The 22,272-nt window shown below is 40.8% G+C and overlaps 1 protein-coding gene across 3 annotated transcripts in view; it reads right to left on the bottom strand.

Annotated features, from left to right (window-relative positions):
- Window positions 1-22,272, bottom strand: part of EPB41L4A (erythrocyte membrane protein band 4.1 like 4A) — a 292,774-nt gene that overhangs the window by 246,391 nt on the left and 24,111 nt on the right. Inside the window, exon 1 of one of the 3 annotated variants that reach the window (XM_070796630.1) lies at window positions 16,409-17,311. The exons of the other annotated variants lie outside the window; for them this stretch is intronic. Within the exon in view, the coding sequence (XP_070652731.1) occupies window positions 16,409-16,428 (20 nt within the window). The 5' untranslated portion in view covers window positions 16,429-17,311. Of the gene's footprint in view, window positions 1-16,408; window positions 17,312-22,272 lie in introns of those variants that run through there. 3 annotated transcript variants of the gene reach the window in all.

The following is a 22,272-nucleotide window of genomic DNA, read 5'->3' as shown; positions in this document are numbered from 1 at the left end:
GTGCAAGAAATGCTTACTGAATCAAAGAGCTCTAATTAAAGTAATTAGGACTTGAAGCAGAAGTTGGTATGCTTAAAAATATTTGAGGGGTATTTTGAATATCATCTGGATTTGGATCAAATTACTAGTAAATAACTTATGACCAACCAAGATAGCATATTCAAAAGCAGAGACATTACTTTGCCAACAAAGGTCCGTCTAGTCAAGGCTATGGTTTTTCCAGTGGTCATGTATGGATATGAGAGGTGGACTGTGAAGAAAGCTGAGCGCCGAAGAATTGATGTTTTTGAACTGTGGTGTTGGACAAGACTCTTGAGAGTCCCTTGGACTGCAAGGACATCCAACCAGTCCATTCTAAAGGAGATCAGTCCTGGGATTTCTTTGGAAGGAATGATGCTAAAGCTGAAACTCCAGTACTTTGGCCACCTCATGCGAAGAGTTGATTCATCGGAAAAGATTCTGATGCTGGGAGGGATTGGGGGCAGGAGGAGAAGGGGACGACAGAGGATGAGATGGCTGGATGGCATCACTGACTCGATGGACGTGAGTCTGAGTGAACTCCGGGAGGTGGTGATGGACAGGGAGGCCTGGTGTGCTGCGATTCGTGGGGTCGCAAAGAGTTGGACACAACTGAGCGACCAAACTGAACTGAACTAGTAAACAAAGAGAACTTAAAGAATATTCTTGGAGGTAAAACTTCGATGAGCCCTGAGAACACTTATCTTTTCCTTCATTAAAACTGCAAACAAAACAATACCGAAAATCAGATTAGCATATTTCATTGTTTCTGTTGCAATAGATTTTCAAAGGAGAGTTATTTCTCTTGTAGACATTCTTCTGTTCAGGGACTTGAAGAAATAGCTGCATAATCAGATATATATATATTTCTTTAACAAATGAATTAGAAAAACTTTGGGATGTATCTGAGAGTTTATTTGAAATAGCTATAAATCTTGTGACTTTATTTTCAAATGCTGTTTATACTAAATGATTTATGACAACATGATCCTAGTTTAATGTTAAGAAACATGGCTCATAAAATGATCTCAGAAAAAGCTAAATTAATTCACTCATATGTGTTCCTCTACTTGAGAAAGGCCAATGTCCTCATACTACTTCACTTGTTTCTACATACCACTGAATACAGACCATTCACAAACTTGGGGCTCTTTATATAATGAGCACCACCTGCCATCCTGGGTTTTTTTCATTCATTTATTCAATACTTTCCAAATTCTTAAGATAGCTGTTTTATCTCCATTGTCTACCTGAAGAAATGTTGAGAAACCACCAGCACTCCAGTGGCAACTGCTGGGAGCAGTAGGAATGCTGTCAGGGAGGTGGGGCAGCTTACCCTCTGGAAGCCCCAAGCTTTCTGACGGGACAGGAGGATCCCTGCGCACAGACAACTTGGCCCACTTAGCCAGGAGCAAAAGCGACTGAAACTTGGGAAAGGCCCTGGCCTCTGAGCTCTGCGTTAACTCCAGTGAACACCCCAGGGTGCTGACCTGCTTCTGCTGCTTCTCTATGTGCGGTGTAGGTCTCCAGAAAGGGCTCTAACTCTACAGCAATCCTTAGCTCCCTTTGACCACTTTTGCTCCCCTAGAGAACTGCTAACTTTCCCTTCTTTCAGGAATTTCTCTATAGCTTTAATCTGTCAGTGGCATTCTATATATTTCTTGGATTTTATGGATTTTCTCTTTTTAAAAGTTTATTTTTTTGTTGCATGGCTTGTGGGATCTTAGGTCTCCCACCAGGGATTGAGCCCAGACCTCCACAGTAAAAGGGCTAAGTCCTAACCACTGGACTGGTAAGGAATTTTAAATTTTTTATGTCATTTTCACAGCATTTTTAAGATGTGAATGCTGATGGATATGTTTCCTATATTCATAAAATAGCCTCCTAAGCAAATAAGATACTTGATTAATAATCATATCATCAACCAAATCATCTAGATTAAATTAAAATATTCACAGATTTCTTTTAAAAGGTTAATTTTTCAAGTCACAAATCCTCAAAGTCTGTTATGCTCCAAAAGTCTGTACACTGGTTGTTCAGAATATAGATTATTTTTCTATCAGAATTAATTTCAACTATCATGAACTAAGTACTATTTTAAATGATGGAGATACTACAGGAAATCAAACAGAGAAGGTCCCATCTATTACAGTTCCTGAAATTTAGGAAAACTTTGGTATAAACAATGCACACTGTGTATTTACATATTAGCTTATTGACATCCTAACAGTCATTAGCATTTCGAGTTCTGTTATTGGGAATTCACACTCCTGCTCAGCACTTTAAGTATTATTATTTTAAAATACAACAAAAGGCTTGTTCATTAGTAAAGGGGCTGTTCGATATAATTTTAATTTGTGAAATGAGTGGTGTCTAAGATATGTGGTTGGTTACAACTGTACAGGTTCCACCATCTCTGTAAGAACAAGGCACAAAAACCTGGCAAAGTCAAAAATCTGCCACCTATAGTGTGCAGCTCAAGATCTGGAACTCTTGTCCTGCTTCTCTTCACTCTTCAAGAGACTCTCCTGCTCAGCTTGAGTCACAACTAGCTGGCCTCATCATCAGAACATCACCACTGTGTTTGTACCAGAGGATGCTCAAAGCACCCAAGGACAGAGGGCGAAAAAAAGATACCTGGCTCTGGAACCGCTGGAACTGCTTCCTAATAAATGACTGCACACCTGGCAGAATTAAGACCAGAAATTACTTTCCTTGTAATTTAACAGCTGGAAGCAAAAGCCTGGAGGAAAGGTTATAGAGCACTCACTTATTTCTAGACTCTGGAGGTCTCCAATATTGACCAAAAGAACACAACACAAAGCTGAAAGGCCAGACTAACTTAACTCAGCCTATGACATGCCTTCCTGGAGTTTATATTCTAGTGGAGGAGATGGACCACAGCAAGTAAAGAAATACACATCAACAGTGGTATTATTAAGAAGGAAATGAGCAGAACAATAAGGATGGCTGTTTCAGGAAGGTATATCTAAGCTGAGTGTGTACTAGTCTCGAGAGGAGGAGAACGTTCCAGGCATAGGAAGCTACAAGTACAAATTCACCTGTCACCCAATTTGGAATTGGTATTTTTTTCATATATATGTCAAGTGTGCAGAAACTGGTAGCCACCTATACTTTAAGGTCCATTTAAATAATAAAAATAGCTAAATTATTTGAGCACTTGTTTTCAGCAATATGTGAACCATGAACTTCCAGATGTTCAAGCTGGTTTTAGAAAAAGCACAGGAACCAGAGATCAAATTGCCAACATCCGCTGGATCATCGAAAAAGCAAGAGAGTTCCAGAAAAACATCTATTTCTGCTTTACTGACTATGCCAAAGCCTTTGAGTGTGTGGATCACAACAAATTGTGGAAAATTCTGAAAGAGATGGGAATACCAGACCACCTGACCTGCCTCTTGAGAAATTTGTATGCAGGTCACGAAGCAACAGTTAGAACTGGACATGGAACAACAGACTGGTTCCAAATAGGAAAAGGAGTACGTCAAGGCTGTATACTGTCACCCTGCTTATTTAACTTATATGCAGAGTACATCATGAGAAACGCTGGGCTGGAAGAAACACAAGCTGGAATCAAGATTGCCGGGAGAAAAATCAATAACCTCAGATATGCAGATGACACCACCCTTATGGCAGAAAGGGAAGAGAAACTAAAAAGCCTCTTGATGAGGGTGAAAGAGGAGAGTGAAAAGGTTGGCCTAAAGCTCAACATTCAGAAAACGAAGATCATGGCATCCAGTCCCATCACTTCATGGGAAATAGATGGGGAAACAGTGGAAACAGTGTCAGACTTTATTTTGGGGGGCTCCAAAATCACTGCAGATAGTGACTGCAGCCATGAAATTAAAAGACGCTCACTTCTTGGAACAAAAGTTATGACCAACCTAGATAGCATTTCAAAAGCAGGGACATTACTATGCCAACAAAGGTCCATCTAGTCAAGGCTATGGTTTTTCCTTTGGTCATGTATGGATATGAGAGGTGGACTGTGAAGAAAGCTGAGCACTGAAGAATTGATGCTTTTGAACTGTGGTGTTGGAGAAGACTTTTGAGAGTCCCTTGGACTGCAGGGAGATCCAACCAGTCCATTCTGAAGGAGATCAGCCCTGGGATTTCTTTGGAGGGAATGATGCTAAAGCTGAAACTCCAGTACTGTGGCCACCTCATGCGAAGAGTTGACTCATTGGAAAAGATTCTGATGCTGGGAGGGGTTGGGGGCAGAAGGAGAAGGGGACGACAGAGGATGAGATGGCTGGATGGCATCACTGACTCGATGGACGTGAGTCTGAGTGAACTCCGGGAGTTAGTGATGGACGGGGAGGCCTGGTGTGCTGCGATTCATGGGGTTGCAAAGAGTCGGACACGACTGAGCAACTGAACTGACTTATACATGTCACTGTCAACTAAAAAATATTACACAACCTGAAAATTGAGAATTACTTTTTATTTGGCAGACAAAACTCAGGACTTAAGTCCAGAAGACAGTCTTTCAGACAGCTCTGGAGGACTGCCCTGTAGAGGTAAAGGAAGAGCCAGAATATATAGGAGTTTTGCTAGTCGGACCATCAAAATATTACTGTTATTTAAAGAAAACCAGCTGTCTCAAGTTAATGAATTTAGCCCTTCCCTATGTATGGGAAGATACAAGAGTCTGGGCTGACTGAAATCATTCCTTTGATATGCATCTTAACCATCCAGGGCCAGTATCCTACTTTCTACATCCTGAATCCCCTTGGGTGCACAGTTGGGGATGGCTGCAGTAAACGCTGGCTTGGTAGTTGCAGCATTCTTTTGTTTACTGATATGGCAGGCATTTTTCATCCACATCATGAACTGTTTTACAGCTTTCAATGTATCCACTAATGCCATTCTCAGAAAAGTCTACTTCCATTTTATAGAAGGAGAAATTGAAATACAAAAAAGCTAAGTAGCCATCAAGCAACAGAGGCAGTATTAAAACTAGCCAGTTTGCCCATGGTCCCTGTGTTCTTCACCACTTGAGCTGCCTCTTCAAAACTTCATTTACTCATTCTTCAGGAATAAATTGAAACAACTGCTGTCAACCACCAAAAGGTCTGTGATTCAATGTAAAGCCAGAGTATCCAACTTATATTTTAATGGAGAAATGTTGAGGTGACAGTTTATACGGTTTCTATAGTGCTGAAATTACATGAGTTTGATTCCACCAAGTTTTGAATTACTGCCAGAAAATCAGATTAATATGTGAAGAGGAGAAAACATTCATTTTTCACTGAGTATGTGGTAAAGAGAGCAACTCATGTACATACTTGTCAGTTTTGCCACAGTGCAAGCCTGCAGAGGAGGAGGCACCCATCTTTTGAGAGAACTTCCCACAAAGAGAATTATTAGTGTGGACAGAGTGCTCAGTTCAGAAATAAATGGCATTCTTCAACTGTCAGAAGGATCCCCACAGAATAGCAAAGGCCCCCAACAAGACTGTTAAGCTTGTGTTGCAAGCTGTGGCCATATAGAAAGGAGCTCATCTGCACTGACAGTGATGGGGGCCGGACACAGAAAGGCTGAGAATGTTTTCATTATCCAATAATCCCCTGCTGTAACCCTCTAAGAATGAGTAGAAGTGGTTCAGACCAAAAAAAAAAAAAAAAAAACTTAGGGGGATGAATACTCTTGACACCAAAAGATAATGAAAAAGGGTAAACTGTTCTAAACAAACATGATTCATACTATAAAACATCGCATTAGTCCAGTCACCTAGGTTACCTAACAAAACAAGTTATAAACATCTCTCAGAGACAGCAGTATTTTGCCTCCCAGGCCTTCACCATACATTTCAAAACAATTCCACCAAAGTAACCCCAGTTAAGAGCCCTGCCAACGCCCATCCATGGTGCTGGGGCTCACCACCAATGTGTACTTTCTCTAGAATCCTACCTAGCTTGGTTTTTTCTTTTAAAAATGCATGAAATTTTTATATTCTGCTCTTTAAAAAAAAAAAAAAGATCTGTTTTGATTTTTTGTCCTTTTTTGCAAGGTAATTTAAAACATGATTTTTCTATCAGGCAGAACTGGCACTCCAGGAAGATGGGTCAAGTTTATTCTGTAACTTTTCACACCTCTCCTCCTTCCCACTCACCGCTGAGAATGCATATAAACAAAACTTCAAGTTTGAGGCCAAGGCTTTTAAAAATGTAAGAATCCATAATGTTATGGTCAACATTCAGGTTCTTTTTATCTGCAGAAAGGTAGCTCTCAACTCCAGCTACACATTACAATTAACTGGAGAGCTTTTTAAAAATACCACTGCCTAAGCTTCACTCCGTACCAACTGAATTAAAATCTCAGGGTAGAAGAAGAGACCATCATGTACAGTTGCTGATTTTAGCTTCACTGGGTGACTTTAATGGGAAGACAGGTTGAGAACCACTGCACAGAGGATGCTAAAGAAATATTAAGGCCCCAGAGTAATGGTGGAACACTAAAGCCAAGCCCTAGGCTCAATCCTCTTGCCCCTTCTTCCTAAGAACCCCTTGCAAACACAGATATTAAGTAGGTGACAACTTCCCCACTTGCCCTTTGGAGTGGGGTCAAAACCAGAAGGTTGAAATGGGATCCAGAATCTCACAGCATAATACAAAAATGTCTAAGTTTTGTTCAAAAGTCACTCATCATACCAAGAATGAGGAAGATCTCCAACAGAATGAAAAAAGACAAGCAACAGATTTCCATATCAAGATGACAGAGATATTAGAATTATCTGACAGATTTTTATGTACCCATGATTAAAATTCTTCAAGGAGCCATTAGGAAGATGCTACATAAACTAGGGGAAATGCTCCCATCTTCCTCAGGCCCCTGAAGCAAATTCATCCCTGGCCCAGACAAAATCATGCAGGGGTGGGCTAGTGCAGGTTGGGAAGCTTGTTCAGGGGAAGGATACCATGGGATACCATCCCACCTGTACACTAGCCTGCAATCTCCTAGGGGTCGTTCACTGGAAGTTACCTTTGTCTTAATGGATTTAATCTGACTTTCTGAATGAAACTGTTGAATCAAAGATGAGGACCATTAGAAGGGAGCTCCACTACTGAGGAATGATCGACTTTGTCTCCAAAGGCTTCTGGTGTGAAGAAGGGACAAAAGGACTGACCTCAGGGCTGGTTTTGACTAAACACAGAAAGTAAGGATGAAAGTTAAATACTTCTATGGACTTCATTGAAATTCATAATTTCTGCTTAGCAAAACATCCTGTAAAGAGAATGAAAAGACAAGCTACAGACTGATATAAAATATTTGCAAACTACATATCCAAAGTAAGGACTAATACCTAGAATGTGTGAAGCACTAGAAAAATGCAACAGTAGCAAAACAATCTATTTAGAATATCAGCAAAGACAAAAAGAGACACTTCACCAAAGAAGATACACAGGTAGCAAATACGTACATGAAAAGACATTCCATATAATTAGCTACTAAGGAAATGCAAATTAAACCTACAAAGAACAATTCTCTGTTTAAAAAAACCAAAAACTACCATATCATATCCCTATATACCAAACAGGATAGCTAAATAAAAATAGTGACAACACCAGATGCTGATAAGGACACCGAGAAATTGGGTCACTCACACACTGCTGGTGGGAAATATAAAGTGGTATTGGAAGGACTGATGTGGAAGCTGAAACTCCAATACTTTGGCCACCTGATGTGAAGAGCTGACTCATTTGAAAAGACCCTGATGCTGGGAAAGATTGATGGCAGGAGGAGAAGGGGACAGAGGATGAGATGGTTGGATGGCATCACCAACTTAATGGACATGGGTTTGGGTGGACTCTGGGAGTTGGTGATGGACAGGGAGGGCTGGCATGCTGTGGTTCATGGGGTTGCAAAGAGTCGGACGCGACTGAACTGAACTGAACTGAACAGCCTCTTTGGAAAAGAGTTCGCTGCTGCTAAGTCACTTCAGTCTTGTCCAACTCTGTGCGACCCCACGGACTGCAACCTCCCAGGCTCCTCCGTTCATGGGATTTTCCAGGCAAGAGTACTGGAGTGGGGTGCCATTGCCTTCTCTGGGAAAACAGTTTGGCAGCTTCTTAAAAAACTAAACATGCATCTGCCATATGACCCACTAATTGCACTCTTCAGTATTAATCCCAGAGGAATAAAATTTTATTTTCATATATAAAATGTATTTACAAATATTTGTAGCAGCTTTAAGCATAAAGTCAAAAATTGTAAATAACCCAGTGTCCTTCAGCAGGTGGAAAGTTAAACTATGGTTATGTACTATGGAATACTGCTTAGTAATAAACACTGATACATGCAAAACCTGGATGAATCACCAGAGACTTACTCTGCATGGAAAAGCCTATCCAAATGACTCCATAGAACATTTTTGTAATGATAAGATTATAGAAAGAGATTTGTGGCAGCGAGTTTAAGGAGACAGAGAAGCAGCCGAGGTGTAGCTGTGGCTATAAAAGGACACTGAGAGAAAGTTCTGTGATGTTGGGAATGTCCTGGGTCTTGACTGCAACCATGTTGATACCCTGGCTATCACACTGGACTATATAGTTTTGCAAGAAGTTACAATGAGCAAAACTGAATAAAGGGACACGGCACCTCTCTGTGTAGTATTTCTTACAACTGCATGTGAATTCCTCAAAAGAAAAAGTTTAATTAAAACAAAAAGGCTGCTGGCCCACTGAATATTGACTACAACACATACAGCAAACAGCAAGAACCTGGAAATGACCTTTGTGTGTGTTCAGCATGGTTATTTACTGGCCATTCTTAGCTCTAACATTTCATTCATGATTCATGAGTCTCAGCAACCTAATTTTATTCAATAAAGGACACCCCATAGCCTTGCCAAGACTAATATTTCCCTAGTGACATTCAACATATTAGCTATCAAGCCTATGACACACAACAGACTCCAGTGACCATTTTCTATGCTGATACTTGCTTTGTTCTCTACCATCTCTTTAGAGAAAGATGCTAAAATGCCCATCTGTCTAGTACCACAACCTTTCCAGCCCTGTCTTTCAGACTAATATCTTCATATGAACTGGGGAGAAAAAAAATCACTACTCCTAATGCTTCATCTTTCCTGTCACAAACCCAATTCTCAGAGGAAACCGAAAAGGGTTATTATTACTACTCTACAGTGTATTTAGGACACTAAGAATTCATCTGTAACTCAATTTCACATTGGAGAGATTCTGAATCCACATTGATTGGGTCCAAAAATAACAAAAAAACCTGGCACCTTCATTTTTCACCTACAAGAATAGTTCTTAAAGGGGCTTCCCAGGTGGCACAGCTGGTAAAGAATCCGCCTGTCAAAACAAGAGACACAAGAGACATGGGTTCAATCCCTGGGCGAGGAAGATCCCCTAGAGAAGGAAATGTCAACCCACTCCAGTATTCTTGCCTGGAAAATTCCATGGACTGAGGAGACTGGCAGGCTACAGTCCACGCAGCCGCAAAGAGTCTGACAACTGAGCAACTGAGCATGCACACATAAACACTTATTCTGAACTTAAAACGGTCCAGAGAGAGGAAATCTACAACCCATCATACTTTCTCTGATACTCCACAACCTTCATTTGTCAAGCCATGTTATCTTCAATATCACAACTTGGTAAAAATTATGTTTTTTTCCTCTCGTGATTAGAGGAATTAGTATCCACACAACGTTGCTGCTGCTGCTGCTAAGTCGCTTCAGTTGTGTCCGACTCTGTGCGACCCCATAGACGGTAGCACACCAGCCTCCCCTGTCCCTGGGATTCTCCAGGCAAGAACACTGGAGTGGGTTGCCATTTCCTTCTCCAATGCATGAAAGTGAAAAGTGAAAGGGAAGTCACTCAGTCATGTCCGACTCTTCACGACCCATGGACTGCAGCCTGCCAGGCTCCTCTGCCCATCGGATTTTCCAGGCAAGAGTACTGGAGTGGGGTGCCATGACACAATGTTAGCCACTCCTAAGAATGCCAGGTTGGCTGGGTCTGAGAGCATTCAGCATTTGACTTTTGCACAACGAACTAGATCAATCTGAGAAACAAGTAAATTCCAGGGGCCATTCCTGTTCCTGCAGCTTCAGTTCTGCAAAGCCTCTCTCAACTGTGCTTCAAAACGGAGTCTGATCTTAGTGGTTCAGGTGCATTTTTTTTTTTTATTACAACACAAAGCCTCCTTCTTTATTTGTCTGATGCACAGTTGAACATAGAATAACAGGTCCCGAGCAAGAGGAAACATGGGCCATGTTTAACAGCTGGTTGGGCAGCCTTTCTAAAAGTATTTTAGAGTCTAGTTCTGACTTAAAATTAAGTCTAATTTTGCACCAAGGGCTAAATATGGAAACCATTCCACTGTGATGTACTCCCTGAAAATCCTTACCTGTGGCTCAGGTGTGAGTAGGTGTGACAGGCATGAACACCTTTACGTAGTGGCAGGGCACACTGGGCCAGCACTAAAGCAGTGCCCCTCACTCTCTCTGCACACACTCATCAAGCCACGGCAGCCCCTCAGCTTTCAATGGACATGAATGCAGGCAAAGAACACATAATTTCTCCTCAAACATTTGGAAACATCTTCTTAAAGTAATCAGAAGTTTGTTAAGCACTTCCTTTCATGAAATAAACTGATGAAACCATTGGCAGTGTTAAAATATCCACCCCCCCACACACACATATCCTGAACACCTAAAATTTATTATTTAAAAAAAAAAAAAGATGTGTCCTGCAAATAAAGTTAGGGCATAACATCAAAATACTTCTCAAAGGAATACGAAAGCCTAAAACTGACTTTCGTAAGTACTGATGTGGGGGAAAGAAAGAGGTGAGGAACATAAAGGCCAGAACATAAAGAAACATCCAAAAGAGCAGCAGAGCTGGCGGCAGGAACCAAGTCTGAGACCACACACTGCCGCATCCTGGGAGTCTGCCCATAATGGAGAGCAGGGAGGAACACTGGAATGTTCACGAGCCTCATCACGCCTACTTTCTCCTCAAAGGGAGCAAGAGGTCTCGCCAGTGGCAAACTGCAAGACTCTACTCTGAGATGAAACCTAGCCATTCTGAAAAGCTATCAGCAGCATTTCTCATACTGACTTAGATAGCTTTGCTCTCAGGCTTGCCCAAAGGCACAACAAATTCTCCATCATTAACAGGAGAGTTGTCAAAATAACTGCTTAATGGAATCTGTCCAAATCTAGAACCAATCACTTTTGCCAACATATGATTAGTTACTGAAAGTCTTCAAGATGTTAAGACAGGCTATTTGAGTTGTCTTTTATTCAAAGCACTGATACAGTAAATTTTTGAGATGATTGTTTTAAGGAAATTAAAAGCCCCAGAATTTCTCTATTTTATGATCTTCGGGTCAAAATGGAATCTACTCTTCCCAGTAGGTTAATCATTGTTACCTGAAAGAGAGGGCTATATCATCTAAAGCAACCCCACTAGTGGAGAGCTCAGTCCTAGTCCCAGGGAGCAGGAACCAGACAGGAGTAGTTAAGAGGGTGTCATGCCAAATAAGAAAACAACATAACACTATTCTATCGAATCCTGAGGGGAAAAAAACAGGTTAAGAAGTGACTGAAAACAACTGAGGGTCAGTGAGAAAATTTTCCCGGAGTATATTATTTATCTATGTTTAAATATAATGCTTCCTCTCTCCCTACTTGTTTTTTATTTCAGCAAAATACTACTTACTTGTTATAACTACACATGATGTTCTGTAAAATAATGTTAAAATAACTATAAAGACAGAAATTGATCACGGATAACTTACTTTTCTCATCCATAATGTTACCACCTGAAAATTCTTTGACCAATGGATGATTTTCATGGGAACTGACAAAACAAAAAAACCTTCCCTAAAAATTGGCATACTCAAGTAAGTTCTCAGAGAATAACCTCAAGAATAGAAAAAACAAACAAAAAACCCTCTAGTTTCAGATAGTTTAACATACACAAAGAACAGTAAGTCTCTCATTATGCAATGTATTACAAAGCATGGAAAAAAGACTAAAATGTCCCCAACTAATTTTCTGATGTTGGCAGAAACAGCCACAGAAACCATTCCCCTACACATACAGACACATGTACACACAAATGAGCCAAAGGAAAAGGAGAGGAAAGCGCCCGTTTCATTCACCCAGAGGACAGTGATTTTTTTTTTTTTTAACAAAAAAACTCCCCAGACCATTCTGACATGCTGTCTGACTGTGAATCAGTATAACTCAACAATCCTTCACAAATCCTTTATCCAAAACTCATGGGGCCAAATGTGCTTCAAGATTCCAAACTCCCCAGAAAGACACTATGGGGCATATGTACTATATTTCACACACCTTCAGAGAGTCTGGGCAGCTACAATTAATGTGATAAATAAAAAAATTTAATTGCTTCTCATCATAGCTAGATATTTTCTTCAAACATTTGCAAGTCAGGTCAGGTTTTACAATCAAATGAGTTATTTAAAAGTTTTCAGAACTTTTTGGATTTCAGAATTATGGAGAAAGGATTATTGACCTGTTACAGAACATTCTGTAAATAATGGTAATTACTGATAATGCATCAAATGCCTACTCTGAAAGATGATGCATTTGGCATATATTATCTTTAATTTTTTCTACCATTCTGCAAGAATGAGGACATTCTGGGTGAATGTCCTCTGAACAAATGAGGTTCAGAAAGGTTAAGCGACTTGCCCAAAGCCAGTTATGAAAGAACTACGACTTGAATCAAGATGTGTCCATTCACCAACAATAGGACTTGTACCAAGTCCATCCACTATGCTATTAAATAGTCAGGTTCTTGATTTCAAGCTATAGAAAGCAACTCTAGCAAACCTAAGCAGAGAAGCAATTTTCTGAAAGCATACTGATAGATTACAGAATAGATGGGAAACCTGGAGAATCAAGCTCACCAAGTGAGCACAAGTTAAGGGAAGTCAAGCTGAAGAAGCCACTACCTACATCAAGTCCTGAATTTAGGATGCTGCTATTGACATCTCCACCTCTACTGCTGCCTTTACCCTGCCAAGGCAGGACACACACCTCACTATTGCTGCTGGACTCTAGATAACCAAGCAGAGTTATGAAAATTTTCTAACCTGTTTGTCTTTGCAAATTCAAAGTGCTAGCACTTTAGTTAAGCTTCAGCCACATAATCTCCATGCTTTCATAATGTGAAAAAGGCAACATGCCCCATCAAGTCCACACCAAGAAGGGGCTCTTCCCAAATCCTACCAAACATTTAAAGGGGTGTTAGGATATTGGGCAATTTCCCCTAAAAGGGGTCAGGAGAACAGTGTTGTTATTCTAAATAAAATATTTGCAAATCATACTCAATGGCATGCAATAAGGTGCGTGTGTGTGCGCTTAGTTGCTCAGTCATGTCCGACTCTTTCGACCCTGTGGACTGCAGCCTCTAGGCTCCTCTGTCCAAGGGATTTTCTAGGCAAGAACACTGGAGTGGGTTGCCATTCCCTTCTCTGGGGGATCTCCCAGAGAACCAGGGATCAAACTCAGGTTTCCCTGCATTGCAGGCAGATTCTTTACCATCTGAGTCACCAGGGAAGCAGGACTTCAGAAATAAAATTGCTTTAATTTTAAGAAATTTATAATAGGGTAATTCACATTAGCAAAATTTAAATAAAAAAACCAACCGGTGGTTTTAAAAATATTTTATACAATTTAACATTCATTCATTTTTAAACTCTTAATAAGTTAGGAAGAGAAAGCTCTTTCATTAACCTGATGTTCTTCAATTTAATCATACTTGAAAGTGCAAGACAAAAAGCATTTTAATCACTCACCATCATTTCTCCATGTCATTCAAAAGCTCTAACCAATGGCTATCAGAAGAGAAGGGCTACAACTGCCAGAAAACAGGAAGCAAATTGTAGTTATCTGGCAGATGACAGGACATCATATACCTGTGACAAGGATGAAGACTGCAACCCAGCACAGAGGCTGAAATCCACTCTTGTATGAATCCCGTCTGAGTCAAGAGCTTGGCTGTTCCTGGGGGAAATTCTGACCCAGTGAAGTAACTCATATGCAGTTATTCAGACTGAACGTTAAATATTCCATTTTATAATACAAGAGTATCTCTTCAAGAATAATGATGATATCTTTTGAATGTTTGAGTTTCTTTTGAGCACATGAAACTTGATTGGTCCCCAGGGATTCAATAAGGAGAAGGGAGTCTTATCTGCAGCTACAAGACCAGCATATAGGAAGCAGGTGTATACAGTTTCAAATTTCCTTACCTGCCTTTTAATCCTTTTAGGTTATCCTCAATAAAAATATTGTATATATATGTGTGTGTGTATATATATACCCTACACTTAGGTACATAATATATTAATATTATTCTGAATAAAAAGTATTTTAGAAAGAGTTACAACCAACCCAGACTTAAATTAGAAGTATCTGAGTGCAAAGAGGGAAATGCTTTGGACAAAGACTTGCAGAAGTATGACAAAGCAGTCTGAAGAAGCTAGAAGGAACCATGGAGAAGCTGGAAAGAAAAGTCCAGAGCAAGAGCTGACAAATGCCAATCCAGACAAGTCCATCTCCAAGACCAGATAGTTTCCCTGGTGAATTCTACCAAACATTCAAAGAAGATTTAATGCCAGTCCTTCCCAAACTCTTTCAAAATATTGAAGAGGAGGGACCACTTCAAAATATTATTTTTTAATAGTAAAGTCAGCCTTGGTTTGCCATGTTAATTGCAAACATGTTATTTTTTTGCCTTTCAATTCAGGTTTAAGAAGTTGTAATTTTTCCATGAAGGTATAACTGACACATAATACATAACATCATATTAGTTTCAGACGTAAAACATGATTTTATATATATAAATATATATAAAATACTATACATCACTCAAGAGAGGAGACTTCAGTCTCACAAGTTCATGGTAGGTGTTCAAATTGGTAGAATTTCTGAAAATAATGTGAGTAATGTGCATTGATTTTTTTTTTAACTAGAACATTACTCCTTTTCTCCAAGCTTTATTGTCTCAGAAATAAAATTGTGAGCTCATTGTTAGCCAAATAATTAATTTTAATATGCCTTAATTAGTCTTTTCAGATATTTCATTTCATTACACATATCTCTAGCTACTTTAATAAAGAATTCAGCCCTAGCGCTTTATATTTTTAAAGGGCAAAACAAGATGAGGCAATGCCGTGCATCCTCTAGCTGTGAGGCCTGTGTGTGTGAAGCGCTGCTCTTTGCACTAAGGCCTAACGAAGACACCATCACCCACGAATGGGCATCATATGGTAAACCCTGCAAACACATAGTGAAGAAATACATGGCCCCTGAAGCACCAGCCTCGTAAACCCAGACAATAAAATTGCTCAAGCCTTACATAAAATATCGGTACAACAAATTACTCCTGTCTGATCCTAAATTATTTCCAATGGGATATCAAACCTTCAGTAATACATTTTACTAGTTTAAAAATTAGTACATACTGTTCATTTTGATAGATTCTAAAAGGCTTACACATAAAATAATTATTTTAAGGAATACAAGGACTTCCCAGTTCATCTATATGGCCCAATATTGATTTAAAAGGATGCTCAGGGAATGAGTTTTCTGGGTAATTGAATTTTTCAGGTTGTTTTAATCCAATAAATGACTGTCAAATTTAACTGTCAGGCTGACTGTGAAAGATGTAAGAGATTGGACTGAGCACTAACTTCAGAACATATTATAGAATAAAGTTTTAAAATAAATCTCTTATATCAACTTCCTTTTTAACCCAATATTAAGGATCAAAAATATAGGACAGATCTCAAAATCGAGATTATAGATTCCAGTCACTTTGACTGGACAGTAAAGGAAGATACTATAGATACAACATTGGAAGACTGAATAGACGAAAGGGTCAGTGAGATCAGAGAGTGATTCTCCTGTAAGAAAGCAGAAGCAATTGAGTTAAGAGACAACAAACAAACACTGGCAGTAGATCCTTTCCCCGTCCGCCACCCTACTTGACACTGACTTCACCATTAACAGAGCCTACCAGCAGGTCCCTGCTAAAAAGATTGAGAAAAAGAAAAATTAAAGAAAAGAGCAAATTGCCACCTGGATACCTTAGTGTGTGTGTCCACCTGGAAGGCCCACATGTGCCCCAAAAGACATGGGACTCACAACTGACAGAGAAAACTAAAGTCCAGAGAAGGGAATTCCCATCCCACTGGGACTAATGATGGCATAAAAGCACTGACTTGCAAAGACTTAGCCATCACACACGGAGGAGAAAGGCCTAAAGGCTGCTTGGCCTCCAGCTCTGTCAGTTAGTGCCCCAAGGGATGGTTGAGGGTCCTGCATATAAGGATGTGCAGGATGAAGCTCACTAACCTGGAGGTTCCCAATGGCATCTCCTCTCAAACTCTGCTCAGAAAGGTCTCCAGGCTGACTCGCATGGTTGCTGACTTGGCCAGATCCAGATGCAACCAGAGATTAAGGTAGACCCATGAAGTCCTGGTATCTGAGGCCAACCATGTCCAACACAGGGCCTCTTCTGAGCCCGCCCAGACTGTTACCGAAACACAAGTCTGTGTGCCCAACGCATAGTGAGGTCAAACAATACCAGAATGTTGAAGTTTGGAGCAGAGACAGGTTGATTGAGGGCCATGAAAGTAGACAGGTGGCTCGTGCCTTAAAAACCCCAAACTCCCCGAAAGCTTTCAGCAAAGCCCTTTGCCAGGAGAGGTGAGGGAGGAGGGTGGTTAGTTGTAAACTTTTTGGCACCAGATCCTTTGTTCTAGAGGTCCTCTCATAGTCCAGTAATGATGTTTCTGTAAATCTCTTAACGAATGTTATTTTCTGTCCTGACAAGAAAGGGCGAGGTCCCAAGCAAGGCACAACTTTCCCCTCAGAGGTCCTCGTCCTGGCTAAGAGGAGGCAGGTCTCAGCTGGCGGCTTCCTCAGGGCCAGGTTCCCAGACCCTGCCCAGCTGTCATGGCTGAGGGAGCCAGGCACCCAGGACCCAACCTGAGCCGGGAGCCTCAGGCTCCTCAGGCCGCCCATCTGGTAGGGACCAGGTCCCCCAAGCTGCCGCCATCAGGTCGAAGAGATGGGATGAGGGGGAGGTTCACCATTGCCTCAAGGTCTGAGTCCAGTCGGGAGGCTTTGGTGAGGATTCTGGAGCCCTGCAGGACGCAGGACACAGCCCCCAGCCTGCTCCCTGCCCCTCAGTTCACCTGCTGGCTTGAGGCCGGGTGAACTGGAAGAGCCCCAAGGAGAAGGCTAGGATCCTCCTCTTACCTCACTCTCCCCACCCGAGGACCACCACTCCGCTGACTAAATCCCTCACTAACGGTCGTTCCTTGACAGTTGGTTGTTTGTGGGCGGGGCCCACTGTGGCGTCAACCAATGGGTGAGCAGGACCACTACCGGTCTCACATTGACGGTTGGTCGCCTAGGGGAGGGGCTCTGTGCAGCACCAACCAATGGATGAGCAGGACTCGTTGCCTGATAATAGGGTGGGGGGTACTGGCGCATATCAAGGGCCGTGTGCTAAGGGCTGCACTTGACCCAGCTCTATTTATAAGACTACCATTCCCACAGGACACCCCAGCTTCCCTCAGGGCTCCAAAGCCTTCCCATCACTTTAAGTATCTCAAAAAGGTAATGAACTACCAACAGAAGGTAAGTGTCAGACTTTTCCGAGAACAGACCATTAATATTAACAGTTTCTTATCAAGTGGCTATATTTTAAAGACACTGTGCTAAGTAATTTGCAGATTTTTCCTTTGAGTTGCCAAAAAATACAACATTTATCACAAAGTCCTCCAAACTGTAGATCTGAAGAGTTTCTACGTTTTCAAATATATATTGTCTGTAAATGAGATTTTATATGAAGCAGTTCTGTAGACTGTAGGTTTTATTAGAATATAATCAGAAAAAAATCTAATTTCTGATTTTTCATTCAGATTAACTCTTAAGTAACTGATTCAAAACTCATGAAATACATTCTTAATGTTCCACCTTCACTACATTAAAAAGAAATGTAAAAGTTGCCCACCCAAGTTTTAACAACAGGAATAATAAAAAGGAAGTAAATCATCTCAATCTTATACCAGCACTTAAGGACCAGCAGAGAGAAGTTTTAAGATATCAAATCCAAGAGTTCCTCACCAGGGGCTATGCCACAGAAGAGACTTGGATAGTCTAGTTGTTTGAGTAGAAATTCACAGATCATTAAATTAATTCAAAGACCAACAGGGCAGCAAACTAACAATGCTGCCTTACAGTACTTGATTACAGACTGTGAATATTCACCAAAACAAATCACTTAAAGGGGCAAGCAGTCCAAGGTTGAAGTTTGAAAGTGCAGGACAGAGCTATTGCTAGAGCTCTTAAATATACAGACTGAAGGAAGGCAAATGGTAGGGAGGAGGCTGGAAAGGCTAAGTCTGGAAACAGATTGGTGGCCTGGGTTCCTGGTCATGGAGTGCACCCAAATCACAAAGGGAGGTTTTTTAACTTTATCCAAGCTCAGATCCCACCCAGACCACTTAAATCAGAACCTCTCTGGTTATTTTCAAAACTCTCTCCAAATGACTGTACTGTGCAATCAGGGGTCAGCCCCACTGGCCTAAGAAGAAGAGGAAGTCAGGGTTAGAAACAGACAACCTGTGTTCTAAAAACCTCAAGTCCACAGGCTGCCCTAACAAAGTGCTGCTCTGTGACCACCTGGGCAGCAGAAGGTTCTCTCAAAGGCCTAGCCTAGGCTTCCATCCACCTGGTTCATTTCTATATGCAGAGTCAATTGTCTCTAATCTTCCTAAGGGCATCTTGATGGGATCCCAGAAAACAGCAACACTGTGGAAACATTTCTGGTGAGGGGTCTGGTGAGCAAGCTGAGCAGGGAGCTGCCAGGCTTATTACTCTCCCTTTTAGCCCCCTGCTATGAATTCTCAGACATAAACACACACTTAAGAGTAAATTATTGGTTTGTGGACCTCTGACGAAGTTGCTTCTTAAATTAATTTAATGAGCTGTGAACTTATACTAAAGTAACTTCTCATTTCAGAAGAACCTTTGGACATGAAAAACAACAAATGTCAGGGCCTCAGCAAGAGGTTCAGAGCACAAGAGTGGGGGGCGGGGACAAAAGTACGAGAATTTAAAAAGCAAAACTCAAATTTCCTAATAGGAGAAACTGATTCCATTCAAAGTTATCTCCCTGTATGGGGACAGATTTGAATTGGCATTTATAATAGGCTGGGTGGTTCTGGCTCATGTTCTCTGATGAGGCTGTAGTCAGAATATTTGCCAGTGCTGTACCTGTTGCGTGCATGAATGGGACTATGAGCCCAAATTCCAAAATGGTTCACTCCCCAAGCCACTGGCAAGATATTTTCTTTTAAAATTAAAAATGTATGTATTTATTTAATAAAGCATTGATAGACTTGATCTAAAAACAATTTTTTACCAAAACAGAATAATCCTCACATATTATACACACATATGTTTTAAAAATCCATATGGTATCTCAAAAACCACCTGTGCATTCTTTGTGCTATGTTTGGTGATCTTAAGGACACCAGGTACATGTAAAGTGAGTGTGAGTACAATATGGATTTAAACTTATTAAAAGAAATCATTACCGAAATGAAGTAGTTTGAAACATTAAAAAAAAAAAATGTAAATAATCATGAACATGAAAAAAAGCACTCAAAAGTAATCAAAAAATATAAAAACTCCACATTTTCCTTATCAAATTGACAAGGATATTTTATATGCTAATATTCTATGTTCATGAAACTCTAGAAGTACAAAATAAAATAATCGTGATAATAATAGCAGCCAGAGTGCACTCTCAGCTAATTTTCATCGCTACCCTGTAAGAAAAGGTAGAAAGAAATGAAGGGCAAGGGACCAAGTCAAGTCAGCACATGGCTGGCAAGGGCAGATCCAGGACAGATCACAGCTATGCTAACTCAATAACTTAAGCATTAGCCATTATCCTAAAGTGCAGCCTATGTAAAAAATATTTGGCCCTAAAACAAGAACCTCAAAAATCTCCAAGCATTTGGATCCAGAAATCCCCCTTCTAGAGTACTCAGACAATCATAAACTAAGTCACTAAGCTAAGGAATGCACACAGCAAGTTCATACAGTGGTGTATTAAACCGGCCAGAGTAGAATATTTAGACAGAGCAGGATCATACAGCTTTCAAGATGGAAAGTGGCTTTAGTGATGATTTAGTCCAACCCAGTCACCCTACAGGGATGATTATTTAATAAGAAAAAAATTTAACTTTTTTCCCCAATGTGGGAAGACATGGAGGAATCTTTTTTATAAAAAATAGCCTTTTCTTACTTCTTCCTGCTGCTGCTAAGTCATTTCAGTCATGTCCGACTCTGTGTGACCCCACAGATGGCAGCCAACCAGGCTCCTCCATCCATAGGATTTTCCAGGCAAGAGTACTGGAGTGGGGTGCTATTGCCTTCTCTGCTTACTTTTTCCTAGGACTGCCCAATTTCTGTACTCAGGAGTTTAATGGGAGGGAAGGTCTATCAGCGTTTACAATAAACAGCCCCACAATAAACACCTGTGGCTCAGGTGTGAGTAGGTGTGACAGGTCATTTTTAGAACTGGGTTTTCTTTCTTGCATGTATGGTCATCCCAGTAGGCCTATCTTTGCTACAGAGGCAAAAATTACAATTAAGTTATGTAACTTCATAAAATCAGACTGCTGATTTAAGTTCATGGCTCTGAGTAAAATGTACATTGTCTTTAAAACACAGGCTTCTCAGTGGCTCATCCAGTACCTTGGAGACCTTTTCCCCTTACTGTCAGGGTGTTTTCCGAAAGGAAGAAGCTATTGAGAGCCTATCCTTAAAAGGTGGGGGGGGGGGGGGGGGATCACAATACATCATCATTAGAGCCAGCAACAAAATGAGTTTAGCCCATATAAAAAGAAATGTTTATTCAATAAGTATTTACTGTGACCCCACTACATGCCAGATGCTGTAGTCAATGCTGAGGAGATCTCAGTGGACAAATCCTTAAAAAAAACTCCTGGCCTCATGAAGCACATGTTCTAGTGGAGAAGACAGGCAACAAGCAAAATCATCAAGTAAATTATCCACTATGTTAGAAGGCGGTAGATATGGTGAAGAGAAATAAAGCTGAAGGGGCTTAGTGAAAGTGTACGCAGAGGGCTCAAGGAAGGTCTCAGAGGGGAGACACCTGAGCAGAGACTTGAAGGGGTGAGGTTAAGCCAGGCAGATTTCTAGGGAAAAGCATTCTCGGCAGAAAGAACAGCAGGAGCTGAGGCCCCAAGGCAGAGACAGGCTGCATGTATGAGAAACAAATAGACTTGACTCCTAACATCTTCATGACCCTTAAGCCTTAGAATGCAGAGTATTTAAGATTAATTATTTCACTGTCTTTTAAGAATGCTCTTTAAAAATAAACCTAAAGCGTTTTCCCCTTTGCCTCCAGGTTCAGCAAGCCTCCTCACTGTCCTAGGAGTTCCACAGGGCGACCCCTCACTTTCTGGGTATCTATAGCCCACTTATCCTTAAAAGTCATATTCAAGACACTTCTCCATGAGACCCCTCAGGTCTCACACTTCAATATCATACTCCATTCTGTATTCCCCACAACAGGCTGACTAGTGTCAAAGAGAAGGAAAAGGTAACATTTACTCAAGTTCACTACGTATAACATCGACTGATGTTATACATGGACTGGCTCACTTTTTCTTATGGCCAACTTTTAATGGCATATGGGCTTAATCTATGAAGTAGCCTTAAAGAAGAAAATAATAACCCTCTGCCACTCCCTACCTGCACCCCCACCCCCCACCGCCACTAAAATGAAGTAACCAAAAGTCCAAAATGCTCATGAGTCTGAGAAAAAACAGAGTTTCACTCTCCTTTCCCCACCAAATCATTCAAGTTGCTGAAAACAAGAAATCACATTGATTTTCCTGAGCCCTGTCTACTATATGCAGTGAACTGAACAAGCCGTAGTAATATGTGAAGCCTGGGCAATGAAAAGGTGATTATAGCTCCAGACTAGATAAACCACAGACACAACTGCTAGAAATGAAAATTTGCACCTGTCACCAAAGCCACCTTCAACACAACACATCAGACTTTGAGAGCTAGAAGGAAACTCGGCTATTTATACTTATGGTCAAATGCCTGTGTCAAATATGCAATTAACATGTTCACTACCCAGGGTCTGCAGAATCCTTTCT

The sequence above is a fragment of the Bos indicus genome, chromosome 10, assembly GCF_029378745.1.
Source record: "Bos indicus isolate NIAB-ARS_2022 breed Sahiwal x Tharparkar chromosome 10, NIAB-ARS_B.indTharparkar_mat_pri_1.0, whole genome shotgun sequence".
Classification (NCBI taxonomy): Eukaryota; Metazoa; Chordata; class Mammalia; order Artiodactyla; family Bovidae; genus Bos; species Bos indicus.
This window is presented reverse-complemented; position numbering and strand designations above follow the sequence as displayed.